This window comes from Hyperolius riggenbachi, chromosome 12 (assembly GCF_040937935.1).
Source record: "Hyperolius riggenbachi isolate aHypRig1 chromosome 12, aHypRig1.pri, whole genome shotgun sequence".
In the NCBI taxonomy this organism is placed as follows: domain Eukaryota; kingdom Metazoa; phylum Chordata; class Amphibia; order Anura; family Hyperoliidae; genus Hyperolius; species Hyperolius riggenbachi.
In genome coordinates, this window is record NC_090657.1 from 52,546,057 (window position 1) to 52,573,502 (window position 27,446).

At 45.7% G+C, this 27,446-nt stretch overlaps 1 protein-coding gene across 1 annotated transcript in view; it reads left to right on the plus strand.

Annotated features, from left to right (window-relative positions):
- LOC137540937 (polycystin-1-like) overlaps window positions 1-27,446 on the plus strand; it is a 228,347-nt gene that overhangs the window by 164,282 nt on the left and 36,619 nt on the right. Inside the window, exons 43-45 of the mRNA XM_068262113.1 lie at window positions 605-796; window positions 26,254-26,402; window positions 27,202-27,323. Of these exons, the coding sequence (XP_068118214.1) occupies window positions 605-796; window positions 26,254-26,402; window positions 27,202-27,323 (463 nt within the window). The remainder of the gene's footprint in view (window positions 1-604; window positions 797-26,253; window positions 26,403-27,201; window positions 27,324-27,446) is intronic.

Genomic DNA, 27,446 nt, shown 5'->3' on the forward strand with positions numbered 1-27,446 from the left:
TCTGTGACCAGAACTTCCATTGCATGACAACAGTTGCCAATCTGCCTATGTATGTTGAGGTATATCTTGTCTAATGCTAGGTACACACCATACAATTTTCTCTTATGCTGGACATACACGGTTAGATAGTTCTTATCAATCGAGCCACTGATAGCTCGATTGATAAGATCCGACCTGTCCGATCACCGCGGCGGATCGATACCACGCTCGATCCCCGCCGGCGGACAATAGAAAAAAACTAAGCGCTGATAAGAAGCACCCGCGGGAACGAGCAGGAATTGATCCGCACGCACGCGTGGACAAGCGGTGACGCGCCAGCATCAAGCCGCTGGCTCGATACCGGTGCATAAACGAAGCGTGTATGCCCAGCATAAAAGTTACCTGCCAGATAGATAATTTCCAACATGTTGGAAATTATCTATCTAACCATCTATCTGCCGAGCAATTAGGCATTGTTCTACTCAGCAGGAGATAACCAGACGACAATGTACCAGAGATAATGACCAGTCTGTAGAGAAAATGCAGAAAATCTAACAGAAAAATCTAACAGAAAATTGTATGGTGTGTGTACTAGGCATAATGGCTGTTTCTTGGGGTCTTTCAGGTGGTGTTGCTTTCACTCTACAATGCTTTATACCGCCCCCCAGTGCTCAGTGAGGGGATGGGCCTGGTGGAGGAGCCACTTATCAAGAAGATAACAGACCACTCTGATAAAGTCAGAGCACCTGGAGGCTTCAGTCTGCTGCAGGCCAAAGAGGAGGCCAGGAGAGTGCGGGCCCTCAGATCCATGACCCAGGTGACCTATACTACTTCACAATTATTAAGGTGGCCATACATCAGGGGTCTTGGCTGCTAATTGACCATCCAAAATAGATTAAAATAGTTGAATCAGATGAAAAAGAGTATGATGCAATCAATTTCGGCCCGGAATTGGTCACATGTAACGATCAAATATCAATCGGGTGCAGGTGTGGGATATTTGGACGCGCAACGGATGCAACGGAGCCCTGGCGCTGTCCCCCTAGTGTAAAATATGCACGGCACATGAATACTTTCCTTGTTGGTATCCGCCGCTCCGTCCTCTTCCTCACATACACGTACCCCATGTTGTTGCCGAGGTATATTGCACATGGGCGCGTGTATGACATCATCACATCATACACTCGCCGACTTATGCACCAAAAACCACGTGGGGTAAGTGTATTTGAGGAAGAGGACGGAGCCAGCGGCAGACACCAATAAGTGAAGTATTCATGCATTGGGAAGGGGGGGGGGGGGGTTGGCACATTTTAGGCTAGGAGGGACATCGCTGAGGGCGATTAGGTGATGTCATTAGGCCGATTCATGCAAGATTTCATGCGGAAATTGATCGGAAATCGGCCTGCGGCTTATTGTGCCCAACAGATCTCTCTCCGATCAGATTCGATCAGAGAAAGATCTGTCTCTTGGTCGGTCTGCCCATACATTGACTGATGTCCTTTACTCCTAGTTTATACTAACATTGTTTTCCCTCTAATAATGCCTGCAAAGTGTATACAGTGACCACTACATCCTTCCAGGGCTTTGTCAAGCATTCATCAGTGATTTTAATGAGTTACATGAAAACATTATACATAAATATTTGGGCTTTCTTGTGTGTTTTTCATGGCGTTTTACTGCGCCAACATATTGCATTTATTTTGACACCTGAAAGCATGAAGGCTCTTGTGTATATTGGTATATTGTCATTGATGGATTTTTTTTTTTAAAGGACACTTGAAGTGCAAAAAAGTTAGTCACTTATTTCAGTAGTGGGAAGCCTCTTGATGGTCCAGAGACTTCCTGGATCCACTTACAGTCCACCGTTCCAGCTCAGGGTCCCTCTATATCTACTTAACCCCGCGCGGGTCGAATAAGATTCTTATGGCCATCATCAGCCATGGATAAATGCATGCGGACTGGGCACTTTTCCACAGCCAAGAGCATGGCTAGAAGATGTGGGGGGCTTGTGCTGGAATGGTGGGCTCTGAGAAGATATAGGAAGTCTCTGGACCACCCAGAGGCTTCCCACTACTGAGGCAGGTAACCAACTTTATCTTCAGCTTTTATAGAAATAATACACAATGCTGTACAGTGAGGTAAATATCTAACTATCCCCCTTCTTGGGTGTGCCCTTGGGCCTTTCCAGAAATGTGGCCCTGCTCCCCGCTTCATGTGTACTTTAAAGCAAAGTGTTCCTGGGAATGTGCTTGTGCAAACTAGCCTTTACTTTACTCTGTTGGCTATACTTTACCAACAAAGATCAGTATAATTAGAGCCATGGTCTTCTCAGTGGTAACATATGGCTGTGAAGGTTGGACTATAACTAAGGTCATGCCTAGAGAAATTGATGCTGTTGAACTGTGGGTGAGAAGAAAGCTACTGAGTTCCCTGGACTGCTAGAGGATCTAACCCAGTCATTTTCAACCAGGCCTCCCTGGAACCCCAGGGTTCCTTGAGGACTTTGCAGGGGATCCCTGGCATTTTTGCCCTTGGAGGTGAGCTGTCTCAGCTGACAGATTGTCCACTCATTTTCTGCCCATCCTGAACTCTAGCTTCCCTACATGTTTGTCACTGGCGCAATGGGCTTGACACAATGGCCTCTATTCATAAAGCATTCCCGCATACGGTAATGCTCAAAACCGCTACCTTTCCCGACCATTTAGCAAAGTGTCCATTCATAAAAGCTGTTTCCGCATGAAAAGATACAATTCCTGAGCAGTGCGGGGAAATTACCGCCTTATGTGGAGATTATCACAACACATGTCACTGAAGGTTAATTCATAAAGATTAGAGCAGGCGAATTCTGTCAGAGAACACCGAATTCTGTCAGAGAACACCGGCTGTTTAGATAAGGCGATAAGCCAGCGGTAACAGCTTCAGTGAATGAGACAGACCTCCCAGGCAGCTGCAGCAGTGAGAGGAGAGCAGACAAGGCATTCGGAATACCAAGGCTGTGTTTTTTTAACCTCTTGGGTACCTGTTTTCAGATATATGTCACATCAGAAAGCCTGCATGTGTAACATTTCTGGAACTTCTTCTAAGCTGCAACAATTAAATAGATTGTTTAGGAAGACTAATAGACAGATTCAGCACAGATTCAGGAGGAGAGGCAGAAAAATGCACATGTAAAGGGATGCTGGGGCTGCCTCCTTCATACTAATGCTGTCTCTGCAGGAGAAAATGTAACAACTCAGCAGCACCGCCAGTTTAGTGCGGGAATTCCCCGACCTATTATCGCAAGTGTAAACATTTATATGAATTAGCACACAAAAGTGTAAAATACCGATGCGGTGTTTTCCCTCCAAGATTTTTTTTTTACCACAAATGTTTTATGAATAGAGCCCAATGACACATTAAGTTGGTGATTAATAAAATTAATAAAAATGTGGCATGTGGGATGCCAGAACTAAGGATGTGTGTCTAGCAGATGTAGAGGAAAGAGAGAAAACACTAACACTGGGCAACTATAATAGGGTGTTCCATAATGGAGGGCATGAAATGGGTGCCCCGTAAAGAAGATACATAGAATGGTGACTATTACAATAGTAAAAGTGTTTAGCCTCACCCACAAGTTAATGTAGGTGTTCCCCAATATTCTAAAGTTATTTCAACAGTTCCTCCAGGGTTAAAAGGTTGAGAAAGGCTGATCTAACCAATCAATACTTATAGAAATAAGTTACATAGTTATTTTGGTTGAAAAAAGACATACGTCCATCGAGTTCAGCCAGTACAAAGTACAACTCCAGCCTGCTCCCTCCCTCACATACCCCTGTTGATCCAGAGGAAGGTGAAAAAGCCCTTAGGCCTCGTTCACACTGCACGCGTTTCCAGCCGCGTTTTGGAAACGCGTGCAGGTGGCCGACACGCACGACATCAGACAGTGCATAGAGTGCACTGTCTGATGTTCACACTGCATGCGTTCCGGACCTGTGCGGTCCGGGAACGCATGCTGCACGCATTTTTTGCAAAAACGCGTGGCTGTCCCATTCACTTTTCAGTGATGGGATCAGCCACGCAACGCACACAAACGCGGATGGCGTGCGTTCGCATGCGTTGCGCTCCGCACGCATGGCCATCCGCGTTTGTGATGTGAGCGGGGCCTAACAAGGCATGGTCCAATTAGCCCCAAAAGGGAAAAATTCCATCCCGACTCCAGATGGCAATCAGATAAAATCCCTGGATCAACATCATTAGGCATTACCTAGTAATTGTAGCCATGGATGTCTTTCAACACAAGGAAAGCATCTAAGCACCCTTTAAATGCAGGTATAGAGTTTGCCATAACGACTTCCTGTGGCAATGCATTCCACATCTTAACCACTCTTACTGTAAAGAACCCTTTCCTAAATAAATGACTAAAACGTTTTTCCTCCATGCGCAGATCATGTCCTCTAGTCCTTTGAGAAGACCTAGGGACAAAAAGCTCATCCGCCAAGCTATTATATTGCCCTCTGATGTGTTTATACATGTTAATTAGATCTCCTCTAAGGCGTCTTTTCTCTAGACTAAATAAACCCAGTTTATCTAACCTTTCTTGGTAAGTGAGACCTTCCATCCCACGTATCAATTTTGTTGCTCGTCTCTGCACCTGCTCTAAAACTGTAATATCTTTTTTTGTAATGTGGTGCCCAGAACTGAATTCCATATTCCAGATGTGGCAAAGAAATGAACAGCGCTACTTAAAAACAGATGAGTGCTTACCTGCAAAAAAGTGCACACCCCACTCATGGGATTCAAATACACAATGAGCATACACATGACCTGTCTACCACTTGGAGGATGTTAGTTTCCGCTAACAATTTGCAATTTGTTAGGTACTTGTCCCTCCCACTGTCGAAGAAGTCTTTCCTCCATGGGAGGGGACCTAACACTAACTAAATTCTACCTATGCATATGCATAGCCTGGGCGCGCTACCAGTAAAATTGAGAATTGCGCAAAAAAAGTGGGATCAGCGCATCACCAGGCCGCCTCTGGATGGCCTCAGCTCAGAGATGCGCTGAGCCCCCCCAGAAACTGCAAACGTACTTGAACCCAAACAGAGGCTCTGCAGTTAGTTAGTGTTAGGTCCCCTCCCATGGAGGAAAGACTTCTTCGACAGTGGGAGGGACAAGTACCTAACAAATTGCAAATTGTTAGCGGAAACTAACATCCTCCAAGTGGTAGACAGGTCATGTGTATGCTCATTGTGTATTTGAATCCCATGAGTGGGGTGTGCACTTTTTTGCAGGTAAGCACTCATCTGTTTTTAAGTAGCGCTGTTCATTTCTTTGCTATGTTTGATTGATTTATTTCTGGTCAGCTGCTCCCACTTAATAGTTTTCCTTTGGTGTATATGCAGAGCCTCTGTTTGGGTTCAAGGTGCGTTTGCAGTTTCTGGGGGGGCTCAGCGCATCTCTGAGCTGAGGCCATCCAGAGGCGGCCTGGTGATGCGCTGATCCCACTTTTTTTGCGCATATTCCAGATGTGGCCTTACTAGAGAGTTAAACAGGGGCAATATTATGCTAGCATCTCGAGTTTTTATTTCCCTTTTAACCACTTGAGGACCTAGGGCTTTGTACCCCTTAAGGACCGGACACTTTTTTTCCATTCAGACCACTGCAGCTTTCACGGTTTATTGCTCGCTCATACAACCTACCACCTAAATGAATTTTGGCTCCTTTTCTTGTCACTAATAAAGCTTTCTTTTGGTGCTATTTGATTGCTCCTGTGATTTTTACTTTTTATTATATTCAGCAAAAAAAAAAATGAATTTTGGCAAAAAAATGATTTTTTTAACTTTCTGTGCTGACAGTTTTCAAATAAAGTAAAATTTCTGTATACATGCAGCGTGAAAAATGTGGACAAACATGTTTTGGATAAAAAAAAACCCATTCAGCGTATATTTATTGGTTTGGGTAAAAGTTATGGCGTTTACAAACTATGGTGCAAAAAGTGAATTTTCCCATTTTCAAGCATCTATGACTTTTCTGACCCCCTGTCATGTTTCATGAGGGGCTAGAATTCCAGGATAGTATAAATACCCCCCAAATTACCCCATTTTGGAAAGAAGACATCCCAAAGTATTCACTGAAAGGCATAGTGAGTTCATAGAAGATATTATTTTTTGTCACAAGTAAGCGGAAAATGACACTTTGTGAGGAAAAAAAAAAAAAAAAAGTTTCCATTTCTTCTAACTTGCACCAAAAAAAAATGAAATCTGCCACAGACTCACCATGCCCCTCTCTGAGTACCTTGAAGGGTCTACTTTCCAAAATGGGGTCATTTGTGGGGTGTGTTTACTGTCCTGACATTTTGGGGGGTGCTAAATTGTAAGCACCCCTGTAAAGCCTAAAGGTGCTCATTGGACTTTGGACCCCTTAGCGCAGTTAGGCTGCACAAAAGTGCCACACATGTGGTATTGCCGTACTCAGGAGAAGTAGTATAATGTGTTTTGGGGTGTATTTTTACACATACCCATGCTGGGTGGGAGAAATATCTCTGTAAATGACAATTTTTTAATTTTTTTTACACATAATTGTCCATTTACAGAGATATTTCTCCCACCCAGCATGGGTATGTGTAAAAATACACCCCAAAACACATTGTACTACTTCTCCCGAGTACAGCGATACCACATGTGTGGCACTTTTTTGCACCCTAACTGCGCTAAAGGGCCCAAAGTCCAATGAGTACCTTTAGGATTTCACAGGTCATTTTGCGGAATTTGATTTCTAGACTACTCCTCACGGTTTAGGGCCCCTAAAATGCCAGGGCAGTATAGGAACCCCACAAATGACCCCATTTTAGAAAGAAGACACCCCAAGGTATTCCGTTAGGAGTATGGTGAGTTCATAGAAGATTTTATTTTTTGTCACAAGTTAGCGGAAAATTGATTTTTATTGTTTTTTTCACAAAGTGTCATTTTCCACTAACTTGTGACAAAAAATAAAATCTTCTATGAACTCACCATACTCCTAACGGAATACCTTGGGGTGTCTGCTTTCTAAAATGGGGTCATTTGTGGGGTTCCTATACTGCCCTGGCATTTTAGGGGCCCTAAACCGTGAGGAGTAGTCTGGAAATCAAATTCCGCAAAATGACCTGTGAAATCCTAAAGGTACTCATTGGACTTTGGGCCCTTTAGCGCAGTTAGGCTGCAAAAAAGTGCCACACATGTGGTATCGCCGTACTCGGGAGAAGTAGTACAATGTGTTTTGGGGTGTATTTTTACACATACCCATGCTGGGTGGGAGAAATACCTCTGTAAATGACAATCTTTTGATTTTTTTACACACAATTGTCCATTTACAGAGGTATTTCTCCCACCCAGCATGGGTATGTGTAAAAATACACCCCAAAACACATTGTACTACTTCTCCCGAGTACGGCAATACCACATGTGTGGCACTTTTTTGCAGCCTAACTGCGCTAAAGGGCCCAAAGTCCAATGAGTACTTTTAGGATTTCACAGGTCATTTTGCGGAATTTGATTTCCAGACTACTCCTCACGGTTTAGGGCCCCTAAAATGCCAGGGCAGTATAGGAACCCCACAAATGACCCCATTTTAGAAAGAAGACACCCCAAGGTATTCCGTTAGGAGTATGGTGAGTTCATAGAAGATTTTATTTTTTGTCACAAGTTAGCGGAAAATTGATTTTTATTGTTTTTTTCACAAAGTGTCATTTTCCACTAACTTGTGACAAAAAATAAAATCTTCTATGAACTCACCATACTCCTAACGGAATACCTTGGGGTGTCTTCTTTCTAAAATGGGGTCATTTGTGGGGTTCCTATACTGCCCTGGCATTTTAGGGGCCCTAAACCGTGAGGAGTAGTCTGGAAATCAAATTCCGCAAAATGACCTGTGAAATCCTAAAGGTACTCATTGGACTTTGGGCCCTTTAGCGCAGTTAGGGTGCAAAAAAGTGCCACACATGTGGTATCGCCGTACTCGGGAGAAGTAGTACAATGTGTTTTGGGGTGTATTTTTACACATACCCATGCTGGGTGGGAGAAATACCTCTGTAAATGACAATCTTTTGATTTTTTTACACACAATTGTCCATTTACAGAGTTATTTCTCCCACCCAGCATGGGTATGTGTAAAAATACACCCCAAAACACATTACATAGTTACATAGTTATTTTGGTTGAAAAAAGACATACGTCCATCGAGTTCAACCAGTATAAAGTACAACACCAGCCTGCTCCCTCACATATCCCTGTTGATCCAGAGGAAGGCGAAAAAACCCTTACAAGGCATGGTCCAATTAGCCCCTAAAGGGAAAAATTCCTTCCCGACTCCAGATGGCAATCAGATAAAATCCCTGGATCAACATCATTAGGCATTACCTAGTAATTGTAGCCATGGATGTCTTTCAACGCAAGGAAAGCATCTAAGCCCCCTTTAAATGCAGGTATAGAGTTTGCCATAACGACTTCCTGTGGCAATGCATTCCACATCTTAATCACTCTTACTGTAAAGAACCCTTTCCTAAATAAATGGCTAAAACATTTTTCCTCCATGCGCAGATCATGTCCTCTAGTCCTTTGAGAAGGCCTAGGGACAAAAAGCTCATCCGCCAAGGTATTATATTGCCCTCTGATGTATTTATACATGTTAATTAGATCCCCTCTAAGGCGTCTTTTCTCTAGACTAAATAAACCCAGTTTATCTAACCTTTCTCGATAAGTGAGACCTTCCATCCCACGGATCAATTTTGTTGCTCGTCTCTGCACCTGCTCTAAAACTGCAATATCTTTTTTGTAATGTGGTGCCCAGAACTGAATTCCATATTCCAGATGTGGCCTTACTAGAGAGTTAAACAGGGGCAATATTATGCTAGCATCTCGAGTTTTTATTTCCCTTTTAATGCATCCCAAAATTTTGTTAGCTTTAGCTGCAGCTGCTTGGCATTGAGTACGATTATTTAACTTGTTGTCAATGAGTACTCCTAAGTCCTTCTCCAAGTTTGATGTCCCCAACTGTATCCCATTTATTTTGTATGGTGCTAGACCATTAGTACGTCCAAAATGCATGACCTTACATTTGTCAACATTGAATTTCATCTGCCATGTATGTGCCCATATAGCCATCCTATCCAGATCCTGTTGCAATATGACACTATCTTCCTGAGAGTTAATGATTCTGCACAATTTTGTATCATCTGCAAAAATAGCAACATTGCTCACTACTGCATCTACTAGGTCATTAATAAATAAATTGAAGAGCACTGGACCCAGAACAGACCCCTGTGGGACCCCACTGCTAACAGTCTCCCATTTTGAGTATGATCCATTGACCACAACTCTTTGTTTTCTGTCCATTAGCCAGTTCCCTATCCATGAACACAGACTCTTCCCCAGTCCTTGCATCCTCAACTTTTGCACCAGACTTTTGTGGGGAACAGTGTCGAAGGCCTTTGCAAAGTCCAAGTATATCACATCTACAGCATTCCCAATATCCATATTATCATTCACTACCTCATAAAAGCTGAGCATGTTAGTCAAACAGGACCTGTCTTTAGTAAACCCATGTTGATGCTGAGAAATAAGATTATTTTCTACTATGAAGTCATGTATAGTATCTCTTAGTAACCCCTCAAATAGTTTGCATACAACTGATGTTAAACTTACAGGTCTATAATTTCCTGGATCAGATTTTTTGCCCTTCTTAAATAATGGGAAAACGTGGGCTGTACGCCAATCCACTGGGACTCTGCCAGTTGCAAGAGAGTCACAAAAGATAAGATAAAGGGGTTTATCTATAACTGAACTTAATTCCCTTAGGACCCGAGGATGCATGCCATCAGGGCCAGGTGCCTTGTCTATTTTTAATTTATTTAGTCTTGCCTTCACTTCTTCCTGCGTTAAGTATTTAATATTACAGTTAGAAGATTGAGACTCTTCCGCCTCTGTAGTTTGCAACAGTGCTGTTTCTTTTGTGAAGACAGAAGCAAAGAAAGCATTTAATAACTCTGCCTTACCTTGGTCATCCACCATTGAGTTCCCATCCTCATCCTTTAGGAGTCCTATACAGTCAACCTTTCTTTTTTTAGAGTTAATGTACTTGTAAAACTTTTTTGGGTTAGATTTGATATCCTTAGCGATTTGTTTTTCAGCTTCAATCTTTGCCTGCCTAATTTCTTTTTTACAATTTTTATTGCACTCCTTATAATTGCTTAGTGCAGCCTCTGTCCCCTCCTGTTTTAAGACCTTAAAACCTTGTACTACTTCTCCCGAGTACGGCAATACCACATGTGTGGCACTTTTTTGCACCCTAACTGCGCTAAAGGGCCCAAAGTCCAATGAGTACCTTTAGGATTTCACAGGTCATTTTGCGGAATTTGATTTCCAGACTACTCCTCACGGTTTAGGGCCCCTAAAATGCCAGGGCAGTATAAGAACCCCACAAATGACCCCATTTTAGAAAGAAGACACCCCAAGGTATTCCGTTAGGAGTATGGTGAGTTCATAGCAGATTTTATTTTTTGTCACAAGTTAGTGGAAAATGACACTTTGTGAAAAAAACAATAAAAATCAATTTTCCGCTAACTTGTGACAAAAAATAAAATCTTCTATGAACTCACCATACTCCTAACGGAATACCTTGGGGTGTCTTCTTTCTAAAATGGGGTCATTTGTGGGGTTCCTATACTGCCCTGGCATTTTAGGGGCCCTAAACCGTGAGGAGTAGTCTGGAAATCAAATTCCGCAAAATGACCTGTGAAATCCTAAAGGTACTCATTGGACTTTGGGCCCTTTAGCGCAGTTAGGGTGCAAAAAAGTGCCACACATGTGGTATTGCCGTACTCGGGAGAAGTAGTACAATGTGTTTTGGGGTGTATTTTTACACATACCCATGCTGGGTGGGAGAAATAACTCTGTAAATGGACAATTGTGTGTAAAAAAATCAAAAGATTGTCATTTACAGAGGTATTTCTCCCACCCAGCATGGGTATGTGTAAAAATACACCCCAAAACACATTGTACTACTTCTCCCGAGTACGGCGATACCACATGTGTGGCACTTTTTTGCACCCTAACTGCGCTAAGGGGCCCAGAGTCCAATGAGTACCTTTAGGCTTTACAGGGGTGCTCACAATTTAGCACCCCGCCCACTTGCCAGGACAGTTAACAAACCCCACAAATGACCCCATTTTGGAAAGAATACACAACAAGGTATTCCATGAGGGTAATGGTGAGGTCATTGAAAATCTTATTTTTTGTCACAAGTAAACGGAAAATGACACTTTGTTAGAAAAAAAAATAAAAAAAAAATTCTGCTAACTTGTGACAAAAACTAAAATCTTTTATGAACTCACCGTGCACCTCACATAATACTTTAGGGTGTCCTCTTTCCAAAATGGGGTCATTTGTGAAGTCTGTCCTGGCATTTTAGGGTCTCTGCAATCATTACATGTATGGCCAGTATTAGGAGTTTCTGCTATACTCCTTATATTGGGTATACGGGTAATGCACTCTGGGCTGAAAGGAAAAATGAACGGCAAACATACCTTGCTCCACATCAATGGCAGATCTTCCTCCACATCAATGGCAGTGATAACCTCAGGAGAGAGATACCCCGTGCCACCCTGCACTCAGGGTGAGCCACCAACTTATGTGACTGGGCCTCAGAACTTTAGTATACAGCATTATGCCTGTAGGATACAGCAATATGCCTGCCAATAGAGATGACTCTGTGTGGCATTAAAGCATCATCATAGGCCCAAATCACATATAAACCGGGGGTGTCCACACTTAAGGGAAATTCAAACATGCCGTCTTATATCGCCACCCAGGACAGATCAGCAATATCAAGCATGGAAACCGATCCTTCTTGCCACTTTTATGCTTACCCGTTTGGTTTTCAAGCTTACCTCTCCTCTCCCTGCGACAATGTGCGAAAGACCACTGAGTGTGTGCCTACTCCTGTGTCTGGAGTTCCCTAGGTTCTATTAGTGTACCTGCTCGTGGTACCTCTCAAAACACGGCCCTACACATAGGCCAGGCTGGTCAGGACAGCGGGGACAATAATAAACGGTGTCAGTCCTTGTTCCAGCCCTGCTGCAGACACGGCAACGTTTTCTTCGGATGCGTTGACCTGGGGCACACGGAAGCTGATAGGCGTAATGCCTTCCATGCAGTCGGCTAGTTGCATCTGGGGGGGGGGCCTGGCACCTCCTGGATACAGGATGTCCAGAACGATCTGTTCCTGAAATTGAAGGAAAGATCCAGTTCTCCCAGCCTTACTGTGGAGAACAAAGCTGTTGTAAACTGCCAATTGAATCAGATAAAAAGACACTTTCTTATACCAGCGTCTTGTTTTCCGGGAAATTAAATAGGGCGCTAACCTCTGGTCATTGAAGTCCACCCCTCCCATGTTGACATTATATTCGTGGACGACAAGGGGCTTTTCAATGACCTTAGTTGCCCGTTGAATTTGGACTGTCGTGTCTGTGTGAATGGTGGACAGAAAGTAAACCACCCTCTTGTCCCTCCATTTCACCGCGAGCAGGTCTTCAGTACGCAAGGCGGCCCTCTGCCCCCGTTGAAGTCTGGTGGTAACGAGCCGTTGGGGGAAGCCCTGGCGACTAGGCCGCGCAGTGCCACAGCATCGGATTCCTTCTAACTTTAAGTGCTGAAAGAGGGCCACACTTGTGTAATAATTGTCCACAAAAAGATGGTACCCCTTCTGGAACAAGGGTGACACCAAGTCCCACACAACCTTTCCACTGCTCCCCAGGTAGTCAGGGCACCCGACCGGCTCCAATTTTGAGTCTTTTCCCTCATAGACCCTAAAACGACATGTATAGCCTGTGGCCCTTTCACAGAGCTTATACAGTTTCACCCCATACCGGGCGCGCTTGCTTGGGATGTACTGTTTGATGCCAAGGCGCCCGGTAAAGCGTAAGAGGGACTCGTCTACGCAGATGTTCTGTTCAGGGATATAAGCATCTGCAAATGTTGATGACAGGTGGTCTATGAGGGGCCGAATTTTGTGGAGCCGGTCATAAGCAGGGTGGCCCTTTTCAAAACAGGTTTTGTCGTCGTTGAAGTGCAGGAAGCGCAGGATGGACTCAAATCGTGTCCTGGACATGGCAGCAGGGTACAAGGGAACATGATTTACTGGGTTCGTAGACCAATACGACCGCAGTACATTCTGTTTCATTAGTCCCAAGTGAAGGATAAGGGCCAAAAAGATTTTAATGTCGGAAACTTGGACTGGTTTCCACCCGAAAGGCTGGGCATACATGCTCTCCGGGTGCTCGGTGATGAATTGTGTGGCTTTACGGTTGGTCTCAACCACAATTAAGTCCAGGAGAACCTGGGTGATGAACAGCTGCAAAAAGTTTAGGGCCGTTCCTAGATGAGCTGTCGCCACCTGGACTCCAGACTGGGCGGTGAAAGGGGGCACTACGGGTGCGGCGGAATCAGGGGATTGCCAATCTGGTTGTGCCAGCACCTCTGGGAGTCTATGGGTACTACGGGCCCGTCTTCTTATTGGTGGCTGCGATGGGGGTACTACTGCACTTGCCACCGTACCAGTTTCAACTTCCATGCTGACGCTCACCACTTCGCCAGGGTCTACGGAAGCACTGGCACTAAGTCCAGGAGATGCTGCGCTGCTGGTGCCTGCCTCACCAAGAAAACTATCATCAGCGCTAGCACCACCCTGCTGCCCTTGAGGCGGATCCTGCGCCACCTGCGGTCTAACGACTTGGGGTCTGGTACGCCTGGCTCTAGCCGGGACCATAGCCTCGTCATCACTTTCGGTCAAGGAACCACTGCTTTCTACAGGTTCAAATTCGGACCCGGAAGATTCGACGGATGATTCTTCCCAAAAGAACTCATCCGACTGGTCCATGTACCTGTATACCTCATCATCGGAAAGCCCCCTTCTTGCCATTGTGGATTACTAAATTTATGGGGTTTTCCTCCGAGACTACCCAGAAAAAAAGAGCACCTACCTAGCAAAAAGGGAGTATTTGAGAGGTATTGGGGTTGGTGGGAAGTGGGGTCTCAGAGGCAATCAAACAATCACGGGACAATCAAATACAATTACAGCACAATCGAATCCAATCACAGCACAATCAAATCTGATGCACTCGGAAGGTGATGGGGGGAGGGTGGGATTGGGTGTGGCGGGAAGTGGGGTCTCAGGCAATCAAACAATCACGGGGCAATCGAAGTCGATCACGGGACAATCAAATACAATTACAGCACAATCGACTCCAATCACAGCACAAGCAAATCTGATGCACTCGGAAGGTGATGGGGGGAGGGTGGGATTGGGTGTGGCGGGAAGTGGGGTCTCAGGCAATCAAACAATCACGGGGCAATCGAAGTCGATCACGGGACAATCAAATACAATTACAGCACAATCGACTCCAATCACAGCACAAGCAAATCTGATGCACTCGGAAGGTGGTGGGGGGGGAGGGTGGGGTTGGGTGTGGTGGGGGGGGGAGGGGGGGTTGGGTGTGGTGGGAAGTGGGGTCTCAGGCAATCAAACAATCACGGGGCAATCGAAGTCGATCACGGGACAATCAAATACAATTACAGCACAATCGACTCCAATCACAGCACAAGCAAATCTGATGCACTCGGAAGGTGATGGGGGGAGGGTGGGATTGGGTGTGGCGGGAAGTGGGGTCTCAGGCAATCAAACAATCACGGGGCAATCGAAGTCGATCACGGGACAATCAAATACAATTACAGCACAATCGACTCCAATCACAGCACAAGCAAATCTGATGCACTCGGAAGGTGGTGGGGAGGGTGGGGTTGGGTGTGGTGGGGGGGGGAGGGGGGGTTGGGTGTGGTGGGGGGGGAGGGGGGGGTTGGGTGTGGTGGGAAGTGGGGTCTCAGGCAATCAAACAATCACTGGGCAATCGAAGTCGATCACGGTACAATAAAATACAATTACAGCACAATCGACTCCAATCACAGCACAAGCAAATCTGATGCACTCGGAAGGTGATGGGGGGAGGGTGGGATTGGGTGTGGCGGGAAGTGGGGTCTCAGGCAATCAAACAATCACGGGGCAATCGAAGTCGATCACGGGACAATCAAATACAATTACAGCACAATCGACTCCAATCACAGCACAAGCAAATCTGATGCACTCGGAAGGTGGTGGGGGGGGAGGGTGGGGTTGGGTGTGGTGGGGGGGAGGGTGGGGTTGGGTGTGGTGGGAAGTGGGGTCTCAGGCAATCAAACAATCACGGGGCAATCGAAGCCGATCACGGGACAATCAAATACAATTACAGCACAATCGAATACAAGCGCAGCACAATCGAATACAAGCGCAGCACAGTCAAATACAATGCACTTGGACGGTGATTAGGGGGGGGGTCTGAGGGCGATTTGAGGGGGTGGGGGGTTGATCAGGAGCCTGCACGGGGCAGACTGAGTCCTGATCTGATGAGAGGCAGACACAGGGGGTTACTGATCGCAGATCAGTTAGTGATCGCTGGGGAGGACAGATGTAAACAAAGAGCAGGGGATGTAATCAGAAGGGGGGTATGAGGGCAATCGAGGGCCTGGGCAGGTGATCGGTTACCCCCGCGGGGCAGTTAGGGTCTGCTCTGATGGGTGGGGGTGCTAAGGGGTGATGGACAGGTGATAGACAGGTGATCAGAGGGGGATCAGAGGGGGATCAGGGGATAAGGTAGCTGTATACAGATGTATACAGTATACAGGGGGGTAGTCTGGGATGGGGTCTGGGGGTGATCTAAAGGTAGGGGGGGGGATCAGGGGTGATTAGGAGGCAGTTAGGGACCTAAACTAAAGGGCAGCGTCGCTAGTTAGTGGCAGGTGGGGGGGGGGGGGGGTTTGCAGGGGTGCAAGGGTGCTGGGCAGGGATCTGCTGGGGTGATCAGGGGGGGTATGAGGCCTGGGGTGGGTGATCAGGGAGGCTGTGGGCAAAATCAAGCTGTGTGCTGAGACTTACAAGTGCTTCCTCCTCGCTGGTGGTCTCTGGAACAATGAGACCACGAGGCGAGAAGGAAGCACGTATAAGGCACTTTGTTTACCTAACAAAGTGCCTTATACACTCTGATTGGGCAATTATGCGGATTCCTCCGCTCGCCGGCTCTGCTAAGTGGCCGGCGAGCGGAGACAAAATGCCCGAGTAACGATCCCGGGCGGAGGATCGCGTCACGGATGACGCGATCGCTCCGCCCATGCCCTTAGAAGGACCGCCGCCTCTGTGGGTGAGCCGGTCCTTCAGGGCTCCACTTCCCGGCCGCCTCTGTGCGTTAGGCGGTCGGGAAGTGGTTAATGCATCCCAAAATTTTGTTAGCTTTAGCTGCAGCGGCTTGGTATTGAGTACGATTATTTAACTTGTTGTCGATGAGTACTCCTAAGTCCTTCTCCAAGTTTGATGTCCCCAACTGTATCCAATTTATTTTGTATGGTGCTAGACCATTGGTACGACCAAAATGCATGACTTTACATTTTTCAACATTGAATTTCATCTGCCATTTATGTGCCCATATAGCCATCCTATCCAGATCCTGTTGCAATATGACACTATCTTCCTGAGAGTTGAAGATTCTGCACAATTTTGTATCATCTGCAAAAATAGCAACATTGCTCACTACTGCATCTACTAGGTCATTAATAAATAAATTGAAGAGCACTGGACCCAGTACAGACCCTTGTGGGAACCCACTGCTAACAGTCTCCCATTTTGAGTAAGATCCATTAACCACAACTCTTTGTTTTCTGTCCATTAGCCAGTTCCCTATCCATGCACACAGACTCTTCCCCAGTCCTTGCATCCTCAACTTTTGCACCAGACTTTTGTGGGGAACAGTGTTGAAGGCCTTTGCAAAGTCCAAGTATATCACATCTATATCAGATGGTACTGTATAGTTGCACAGTTCGTTGGTTGATCTAAAACTGCAATAAGGATGTTCACCTTGCTCAAAGATCTCTTAGACTCTTTACCCTTGATAATCTACCACAAACCCACCCAGCTATGCCACCCAAATCACTCTCCCACAATATACCTCTCTTTTAGTACACTTTGACTTTTAGGCTGAATAAGCTCTAATTTAGAGTTGTTGCAAAACTTGTACTCCAAGTAAGCGGACTCTGTATCTTGGTCAAAGGTCAGTTCACTCCTTACCGTAGCACACTTTTAATATCACAAGACGCCATGCAACTCCTCCTCTTTCACTTATCTTCTTCAATACTGACAGGTTCTCTTTACTCTCACGGCCTTATTAGTTTCCGGTTTCTTTAGGACCATGTACTTAGGTAATATGCTTAAATCACACTTTGGTTCACTTCTCGTATCAAATTCTCAGTAACACTTCAGAACATAGCACAGAGGAACACATGAACTGTAACTCTTGACTTGAAACGGACTTGACAGGAACAATGTCTCTATAACAGCACTTAATGCAAGCAGGGGCTGTATCAGATCTGCGGGGTACTTATGGAGGCTGTGTAATGATCGCTGCTGCAGCAGCTATTGCTGGAAGTAGTGCTGCAGCTCAGGCAGTTCTGATGTCTTTCCATGCAAGCTGCATAGGTTTGTCTGTCTTTCCCTGCTGTCAGCTTGTGACTGATTATCATTCACCTGTGTGGGAATCTGCATGTCTGCTCCCATTGGATGACCTCAGTATAAAGATCTGCTTCCTGCAGGGTTTCCTTGGGTTTTCATAGCTTCAGTGTAAGCCAGTCTTGCTGTCGCTTTAGCCCCCGATCGTGTTTCTTGTTATAAAGATACTTTGCTGGTCTTTGCATCATATATTGGTTCATTGCCAATATATATGCATACCAGCACGTTTATTATTTTCCTTGTATTTGTGTTACGTTAATACATCAGTGTCGCTGATGTATACGTACACGAACTGTTTATATCCTGTGTGCAGTTAGTCAGCTTTCCAGCACGTTTTGGTAGGTTGCGCGTACCGTGACCACCCGTGCTGAGGTAGTTACCCTGCTTCTGGTTCTGTTTGTGGATTGCGTTCATCTCTGCGAAGAGATAACGAATCCTTCTGAATCCTGTCCTGTTACCGTTTGTGGATTGCGTTCATCTCTGCGAAGAGATAACGAATCCTTCTGAATCCTGTTCTGTTACTGTTTGTGGATTGCGTTCATCTCTGCGAAGAGATAACGAATCCTTCTGAATCCTGTTCTGTTACCGTTTGTGGATTGCGTTCATCTCTGCGAGGAGATAGCGAATCCTTCTGAGTTCTGTTCCCTGTATTACTCCAGTCCTAGTCAGCGTTCCTGCTTATGTCATATATCGGTTCATTGCCGATATATGCATATGTTGGTCAGACGTTACAGATAGTTTCTTTGATAGCTGTAATTGTAATACGCTAGGAAAACATACTTATTGTATATTTATCTGTGTTACGTTCATCTATCTCGATCCTGCTATTTTCTGACTATCCTGTCCTGTCTTTGTGAGGCACGCCATCGCCGCAACGCATTGGCTGCCTCATTCCAGTCTGTCTGGTTTTGGACGCTTGCTGTCGCTAAGTAGCCGCTAGCTAGCAAGCGTTCATTCTGTCTACCTGTCCTGATCTCCTCAGTTCTGATTTGTGCGCTCAGCGCTACTTTGCGCTGAGACGTTATATCGAAAGCATTGTTTGTGGCTGTCAGATCTGCACCAGCTCTGTGCGCCACAATCTCCTATTGGAGTCAGTCCTCCCCTCCACTATACTAGGGATAGCCTGTTTCCTGGTGCTAGTGTGTGTACCTCCTCCACGCCAGCTCATGCGTTGCATGCTGACTGTGGAGAATACACCACCAAGCCTTACATTATGAAAACCTTATTACCAATCCCCATTGTGGGGGGATTCCCAGAAAGTATGACACTGTTAATTATGGTTCCTGTTCCTTTAAGAAATTTGAAGAACTTAGCTCTGAAACAGAAAATGAGTTTTTCTCTGAATGTGCCAGGTTCCTGACCAATCCTGATCTCCAAGCGACTCCTGTTTCAACCTGGGCACTCCAACTAAGTTATATTTTGTTTAAAGGGGAATTATTCCAGTGGGCATTTGATGTTCTCAATCATTCCGATTTGAAAGATAGACCGCTGGAATTTCTAGCGTTTGTGATCCATAACTGGTTGTGCATAGATCCATTGCCTTTTCCTCTTAATGAACTCCTGGCAGCAGGCCAATCAGCTGCTCCTTCAATTGCTTGCAAGAATGAGCAGCAAGCAGAAAGTGTTACTGATAATTTTCCTGCAGCTTTGAATAAATCACCAAAAACCGCAAGGTCAAAGGCAAAACGCAAACGTTCTAAGAAACGTGTCCAATCTGCAGAATCGTTATCCTTAGCGACTGAGACCTATAATGAGATTCTGCCATTAACAGATAATGAAATGCAATTGTCTTTCAGGGGAGTTAAATGGACTTATGAAACTACTAATGAACTTTCCTCCCTGGCTAGGGAAAATAAAGATTTTTGTTTAAAAGAATTATCTGAGTATGATTATGATGAGATATTACAGAGTATTGAACAAATCAACTTATTTGTGAACCAAGGGAAGTTTGCATACACTACAGTTCAACACTTGCTACAGGTATTGGAGATTCTTAAGAATAAGGAATCTGCCAATCACCTGCTAATTAACCCTATACATGTGCCTGCCACAATCATATCTGCAGACTGTGATCAGCCTAAATGTTTCGCTGTTAAGTATGCATGGGATCCTCCATTCGAGAGGGGAGAGATGGAAGCCCTGGTCTGTGAATGGAAGAATGATTCAAGTTCATTTTGTCAATTTTACAGTGCAAAAAGTGAAATGGTATTGAACGCATGCATTAAGTCAGCCTATAACCTAATAGAGGCTGGTGTGTGTAGGTATGACTGTGTGGCTCCCTTGATTGATGTGTGGGAACTGATTTTGGATGATTTTTATGTGACTCCGAATTCGCAAATTTGGCATTCTGACCCGCCTGCTTCAGCACCTTTGGCTGATTCAGCAGGTGATTCGGAGCTCTTTTTGTGTGAAATTGAAGTTCCTGCAATTCCACCCTGTACCATGGATAACTCAGTGTTACTTCCCAGTAAAACAGAAGCCACTGATACATTCTTAACCTTGCCCTGCGCAAATTTCTCAGCAGAGAATCCAGAGGTCCTGCTGACTTCCGAGTCCAGCCTAGCCAGTACTCATGACTCTTTGTTTAGTGAAACAGACACCAGAAAAATCTTGCCTGTCTCTGCAAACACTTCTGCAGAAATTACCTGTGTTAATAAAGTTCAACTCCTGTCTGATCCAGCAGATGCCAATAGATGCACTACATCAGTTTCCGAGTCCCAGCAATCCTGTCTAGTAAACTCAGAACCCCAGCATCTGAATTTTCCAATTTTACAAATGAATGGTGATTCAGATGCGCAAACATTGTGTCTTGATCTTCCTGTTTCTACACCTCGCTCTAGTTTCGTGAATAGCTCAGAGCATCTGCTATGTGAACCTGAAATCGCAGAATTATTACCTTGTTCAGAAAATTTTCCAATAAATTTGCCCTGTACCATGAATTGTGCAGTAGATCTCTCCAATGAAACTCAGGTCACAGAATCATTATGCTGTCCAGCAGGTGCTTCCATGGTTTTGCCCTGCAATATGGACTGTTCAGTGATCCTGTCCAGTGAAGCTGTGGTCGCAGAGTCTTATGCTTCACCCAGTACTTTGGATACTTTAAACCCTCTAGCAGAGGAGGCTGAAGCACTGCTTACCTCAGTTGGTGTTGCAGTAATATTCACTTGTCTAGCAGCTGTTTTGGAATTACAGTCTGCTCTAATAAAACTTGATGAATTTCTGCCCAGCAAAGCAGAAGCCATTGAAATATTGTCCTCGTCAGCAAGTGTGTCAGATACCTTGTCCTGTACACAGTCTGATTTAACCAATGTTGTTGAGTCCCTCTCCAGTGTTGTAACAGCCGAGGAACTCCAGCCCTGTCCTCTGAATGTTTCAGAAGTCTTGCCCTGTAACATGGATAATTCTGATTCTCTGGTCAAAATAATAGAAATCTCAGAATTTCAGTCCGGTCTGATGTGTGTTCCTGAAACCCAGCCCTGTATCCTGAAAGATTCTGGTTCTCTGGCCGCTGTGGCAGAGGTTCCAGAGTCCCCTTCCTGTCCAGGGAATTCCTCAGTTTTGCCTAGTCCAGTGGGGGCTGCTGCAATGCTGACTTGTTCTGCAGCGCCTCATGAGCTCCAATCCAGTGTATTAGATGAGTCTCTGTCCAGTCCAGAGGTAGTTGTGGAGTCCCTATCTGGTTCAGTGCATACATCAGAAGATTTGTCCTGTCTTGTTAGTGCCCCTGAATCTGATTTGTTACTGACTTTGCTGGAATCAGCGACATCTAAGTCTGATGCTGCATTCTCGTGTAAAAATCCAGTAGTTGCGAAGTCTAGTCATGATGATTTTTTTTTGGCCAGTCCTGGTTTTGGTCCTGTCTTGGCTGACCCTGAGGCTCACAGTTCCTTGACATGCCCAGAGGTTTCTCTTGTGCCAGTGTGCCCAGATGTTCTTTGTGTGCCAGAATGCCCAAGTGTGTTTAAGGTGTTAGCGTGCTCTGATGCTTCCTTAGTGGGAACATGTTCTGATGTTGCCAGTCTGCCTGCATGCCCAGAGATGGTTCTGGTCCCTGAAAGCCCTGATATTGATGTTTGTCCTTGTGGCCCTGACTCGGGAAATGCCCTAGGTTCCATAGGGGTTTTTGATAGTTCTCCATGTGAGCCTAAGGGGCATTCTGACCTATGGGGATCTCTTTGGAGCTTCAAGGTGTTCTGGGAGGTCTCTGAGAAAACTTGTCCTGGTGCCTTGGACTGGTTCAACAGTGGGTTTTGTCTTGGTAAAGACAGTACCGGTGGGCATTGCAAAGGCTTTGGCGTTTCTGAACTGTTCCTGGAAGGCGGTGGGTATCGCTCAGGGAGTTTCGGAGGGCTTTCTTCTGGAAATCATGGTTCTGATGGGTGTCACACTGGGGCTTGTAGTACTGATGGGCATGGTTCTGTAGGTTCTGGTTCTGATGGGTCCAGTCTTGTGGGGACTGATTCTGGAATTCGGTCTTGCCGGGCTGTCCCGGTCATCATGAATTATCAGTCAGACTGTTTTGTTGGAAATTTCAGTTTTGAAAAGCGTCTGGAATCCGCTTTTAAAGGCGGGGGTACTGTAATGATCGCTGCTGCAGCAGCTATTGCTGGAAGTAGTGCTGCAGCTCAGGCAGTTCTGATGTCTTTCCATGCAAGCTGCATAGGTTTGTCTGTCTTTCCCTGCTGTCAGCTTGTGACTGATTATCATTCACCTGTGTGGGAATCTGCATGTCTGCTCCCATTGGATGACCTCAGTATAAAGATCTGCTTCCTGCAGGGTTTCCTTGGGTTTTCATAGCTTCAGTGTAAGCCAGTCTTGCTGTCGCTTTAGCCCCCGATCGTGTTTCTTGTTATAAAGATACTTTGCTGGTCTTTGCATCATATATTGGTTCATTGCCAATATATATGCATACCAGCACGTTTATTATTTTCCTTGTATTTGTGTTACGTTAATACATCAGTGTCGCTGATGTATACGTACACGAACTGTTTATATCCTGTGTGCAGTTAGTCAGCTTTCCAGCACGTTTTGGTAGGTTGCGCGTACCGTGACCACCCGTGCTGAGGTAGTTACCCTGCTTCTGGTTCTGTTTGTGGATTGCGTTCATCTCTGCGAAGAGATAACGAATCCTTCTGAATCCTGTCCTGTTACCGTTTGTGGATTGCGTTCATCTCTGCGAAGAGATAACGAATCCTTCTGAATCCTGTTCTGTTACTGTTTGTGGATTGCGTTCATCTCTGCGAAGAGATAACGAATCCTTCTGAATCCTGTTCTGTTACCGTTTGTGGATTGCGTTCATCTCTGCGAAGAGATAGCGAATCCTTCTGAGTTCTGTTCCCTGTATTACTCCAGTCCTAGTCAGCGTTCCTGCTTATGTCATATATCGGTTCATTGCCGATATATGCATATGTTGGTCAGACGTTACAGATAGTTTCTTTGATAGCTGTAATTGTAATACGCTAGGAAAACATACTTATTGTATATTTATCTGTGTTACGTTCATCTATCTCGATCCTGCTATTTTCTGACTATCCTGTCCTGTCTTTGTGAGGCACGCCATCGCCGCAACGCATTGGCTGCCTCATTCCAGTCTGTCTGGTTTTGGACGCTTGCTGTCGCTAAGTAGCCGCTAGCTAGCAAGCGTTCATTCTGTCTACCTGTCCTGATCTCCTCAGTTCTGATTTGTGCGCTCAGCGCTACTTTGCGCTGAGACGTTATATCGAAAGCATTGTTTGTGGCTGTCAGATCTGCACCAGCTCTGTGCGCCACAATCTCCTATTGGAGTCAGTCCTCCCCTCCACTATACTAGGGATAGCCTGTTTCCTGGTGCTAGTGTGTGTACCTCCTCCACGCCAGCTCATGCGTTGCATGCTGACTGTGGAGAATACACCACCAAGCCTAACAGGCTGTTAATGTCTCTTAGTGACAGCAAGGCCTTTACTCTCAATACACTTTATATGAGCGGCAGAAGATTTCTTCACTTTAGTTGGGCAACTATATCTTGCATCGACAACTGTATCATCAACACAAGGTCTCTATATCCTTAAAGCTTTTGCACTCAAACAGTCTCTAGTAACAGCACTTTGATCAGTCTTGGCCTCTTCATGTTCTCAGTTGCTATATTTCTATCTCAGCAAGCCTCCGCTGAACACTGGCTACTAACTAAACACACACTGTACTTGAAGTTGGCTCTAAGGCCTAATACTCATCTGGCTGCCGGGGTCCTTTCTGTCCAGACTAGCTCGGATGGACTGCACGCTGCCTCTGGTCTCCGGTCACTGTCTGGCCGGGTTGCCTCTGCCTTACTTGCTCCACTGTAGTCTCTGCGTGGCCGCCGGGTCCCCTCTTAGTCTCTGGGGTGAGTGCTACGGCTGATCTCCTCCTGGCCTGCTTTTCCAAGTCTCGCTCTCCTCCGCTCTCTGGTGCGCTCCAGCTGGTTCTGGCCAGTTCCCTCTGGCTACACCCTTCTAGCTCTGCCCCTCCGCGCCTGCGCTGTAGCTTCTTTAACCCCCTTGGAGGTACGCAGTTTCTGAGGCTGCATCCGCCAGGAGGTTTTTTGCCCCCCAATTTTTTTTTTTAAACGCTTTAGCTAGCATTTTGCTCCAGTCCCCCCCCCCCCCCCATGCCCGCCGATTGCTGTCGACTACACGTACCTCGCCACGATCCCACGAAGAGCGCAGTTTCCCGATCGGCTTCCGGCGTTGCTATGACGACGATTGGAGATGACGTCATGAAGTCAGCCGCATCCCGATCGCCGTCACCGTGAAGCCTGGAGCTGATTGGGCGGCTGAGCCGGCGTGGGAACGCTGGGGGGTACGAATCCCGGAAGTAATTGCGGGCGATTGCGGGGGACCGGAGCAACTTTGTGCATATGCTTAGCTAGCGAACCGCTAGCTAAAGCATATTGCACCAGTTTGTTTTTTTAAAAGTCCTGGGGCCATGTGATCCTCCGTGGCGGCTACCCTGTGTGTAGCACGGGGTTACCGCTAAGGAGGTTAAGGCCGTGCGGGGCTACTGGAAAGTTCCACTGCTCTGTGTGCTTTGGTCTCTTAGCAACAGTCTATGTGACCATTACAGCACCTCCACTCCTCTCCCATGCGCCGTTTTGGTTCCACAGGCAAGCATCTAAGGCGAAAGTTAGCCTTAGATGCTAAAGTTACCTCACACATAGAAATACATTAGCAAAACTTTTGGACCCTCTTTTAGAGGGTTACAATACTACTATTAAAACTCAAATACTTTGGTCACATTGGGCCTGATTCACAAAGCTGTGCTAACAGTTAGCACCCTGGTGAAAAGCCCTTTATCACGCCTAAACTCAGTTTAGGCATGATAAGTTTAGGTGTGATAAGTTTAGACATGATAAGTTTAAGCGCCAACTGGGTTAGCACCGCAGTGCACAGCTGATCAAATGTTTTGCGCTAGCAAAGTCTGGTGCACTTTGCATAGAGTTTAACCTGCCTGGCGTTCTATTAAGATCGCCAGGCAGGCTGCGGGAGGGTTTTTTTTTAATAAAAAAAAAACTATTTCATGCAGCCAACTGAAAGTTGGCTGCATGAAAGCCCACTAGAGGGCGCTCCGGAGGCGATCTTCCGATCGCCTCCGGCGCCCAGAATAAACAAGGAAGGCCGCAATGAGCGGCCTTCCTTGTTTTGCTTATATCGTCGCCATAGCGACGAGCGGAGTGACGTCATCGACGTCAGCCGACGTCGTGACGTCAGCCGCCTCCGATCCAGCCCTTAGCGCTGGCCGGAACTTTTTGTTCCGGCTGCGCAGGGCTCAGGCGGCTAGGGGGGCCCTCTTTCGCCGCTGCTCGCGGCGAATCGCCGCAGAGCGGCGGCGATCAGGCAGCACACGCGGCTGGCAAAGTGCCGGCTGCGTGTGCTGCTTTTTATTTCAGCCAAATCGGCCCAGCAGGGCCTGAGCGGCAGCCTCCGGCGGTACTGGACGAGCTGTGCTCGTCCAGACCGCCCAGCAGGTTAATGGAGCTGCTTTGCGTGCGGGACTTTGCACGCTATCTACACTTATCTAAACTTAGCATGCCTAAACTTATCACACCTAAACTTATCACACCTAAACTTATCACGCCTAAACTGGCTTTTCACCAGCGTGGTGCAATGGTTATCACGCCTAAAGTCTCTAACTGAGTTAGCACCGCTTTGTGAATCGAGCCCATAATGAGAAGACTGAATTCCTTGGAGAAATCCTTGATGCTTGGAAAAATTGAGGGCAAAAGAAGAAGAAGATGGCAGACGCTAAGATGGATAGACAGTATATGTGAAGCTATGAACATGCTTATGCAACAGCTGAAGCAGTGATTGACAGACACATCTGTCGTGCAAAATGAAAGAGGAAGAGGAGGAGGAGCAGGTAGGTTGGTAGGTAGGTAGGAGATGTGGCTTCATAGGGAGTGGAGTTAAGTTTCACTTCTGTGGCAGTAATAGCTATTGTAGGGATAGGGATAGTAGGGAATTCCACCCAGCACAAACAGACAGCATTAAAAACCTGACAAAACTTCTTTGTCAAAAAAACAAGACAAAACTGTCCAGAGTTCTATTGTAATTAGATTTAGTGATTGGAATCAGCCAGAACATCTCTTAATCAACAGGAAAAGCAAATGGAATGCTGCTGTACACAAGTTGTATGCAAATTCTGATTATTGCTATTGTTATGCAGAGTTGTACAGGTTACATGGTCTTCTTCCTCCTGGTACTGCTGATGAATTTCCAGATCAGTTTCCATGACTACAACATCCGACTCCTTCACATGGCCATCAAGCAGTCTCTTACCGGCACACCCACTGCTGGGGACTATTCTGTACACAGGTGAGATGTCGGCTCATGCTGGAGATAATGTATGAAATCTTAAAGTGACACTGAAGTGAAAAAAAGCGTATGATATAATGAAGTGTATGTGTAGTACGGATGATTAATACAACATTAGTAGTAAAGAAAAGAGTGTCATATATATTTTTTTTTCAGTTGTATAGATTTTTTTTCTGTAACATTGCATTATTCTGTCATATTTACAGTTTACAAACTACACTCTGCATTTTAAACTATAAAACAGAGCAGAGCTAATGACCTTGAGCTTTCCTGCAGTAAAACCTTATCTGAAGCTGTTTTTCACTGTTTCTTTGATGTATAAGTACTTCAGAAAACAGGAAAGTTGGGTGGAACAGCTCAGATAAGCTCTTTTGCATAGATAATAATTTTTTCTTTGCTACTAATGTTCTATTGTTCTAATGTTCTATTGCTTAGCTGTACTACACATACAATTCATTATCTCATAAGTTTATTTTCACTTCAGATTCCCTTTAATCAAAGTAAAATGCAGCTGCTTTTCAGGGGTGTAACTACAAACCATGGCGAAAATTTAATGGGCTTCCATCCTATAATTTCCCAAACACACCGCATCCCCATTGACCCCCAGCCTACCCCCTCTGGTCATTTATCCACACCAGCTCATCATGACACTCTACTTGACTCCCAATACAAATGTGTTTGCCATTCACTTCCCCCTCTGCCTCCATTACAACCCCCCACTTCCCCAGTAACGAGTGCACCCTACAGAACTCCTCCCACATATAAATTGTGTCTATGTACTTATCTTGTATGTGTTTAGTTCTGAATTACGGGCCTGGCTAAGCAGCACTCTGCCAGCTCATCTGTACAGCGACCAGAGCCTGGTTCTTCTGCGATCACCCCGGTTGTGTCAGCTTGATAGTCTTCCTTCCAGCTTGTTTGGTGAGTTGATTAGCTTTTCAGCAGCCTGGCTCCAATCTCTGAGTATCAGTCAGGGCCAGTGGGCCATAGTGGCTGGATAGTGTACTGGTTAAGGGCACCTCCTTTGACATGGGAGACCAGGGT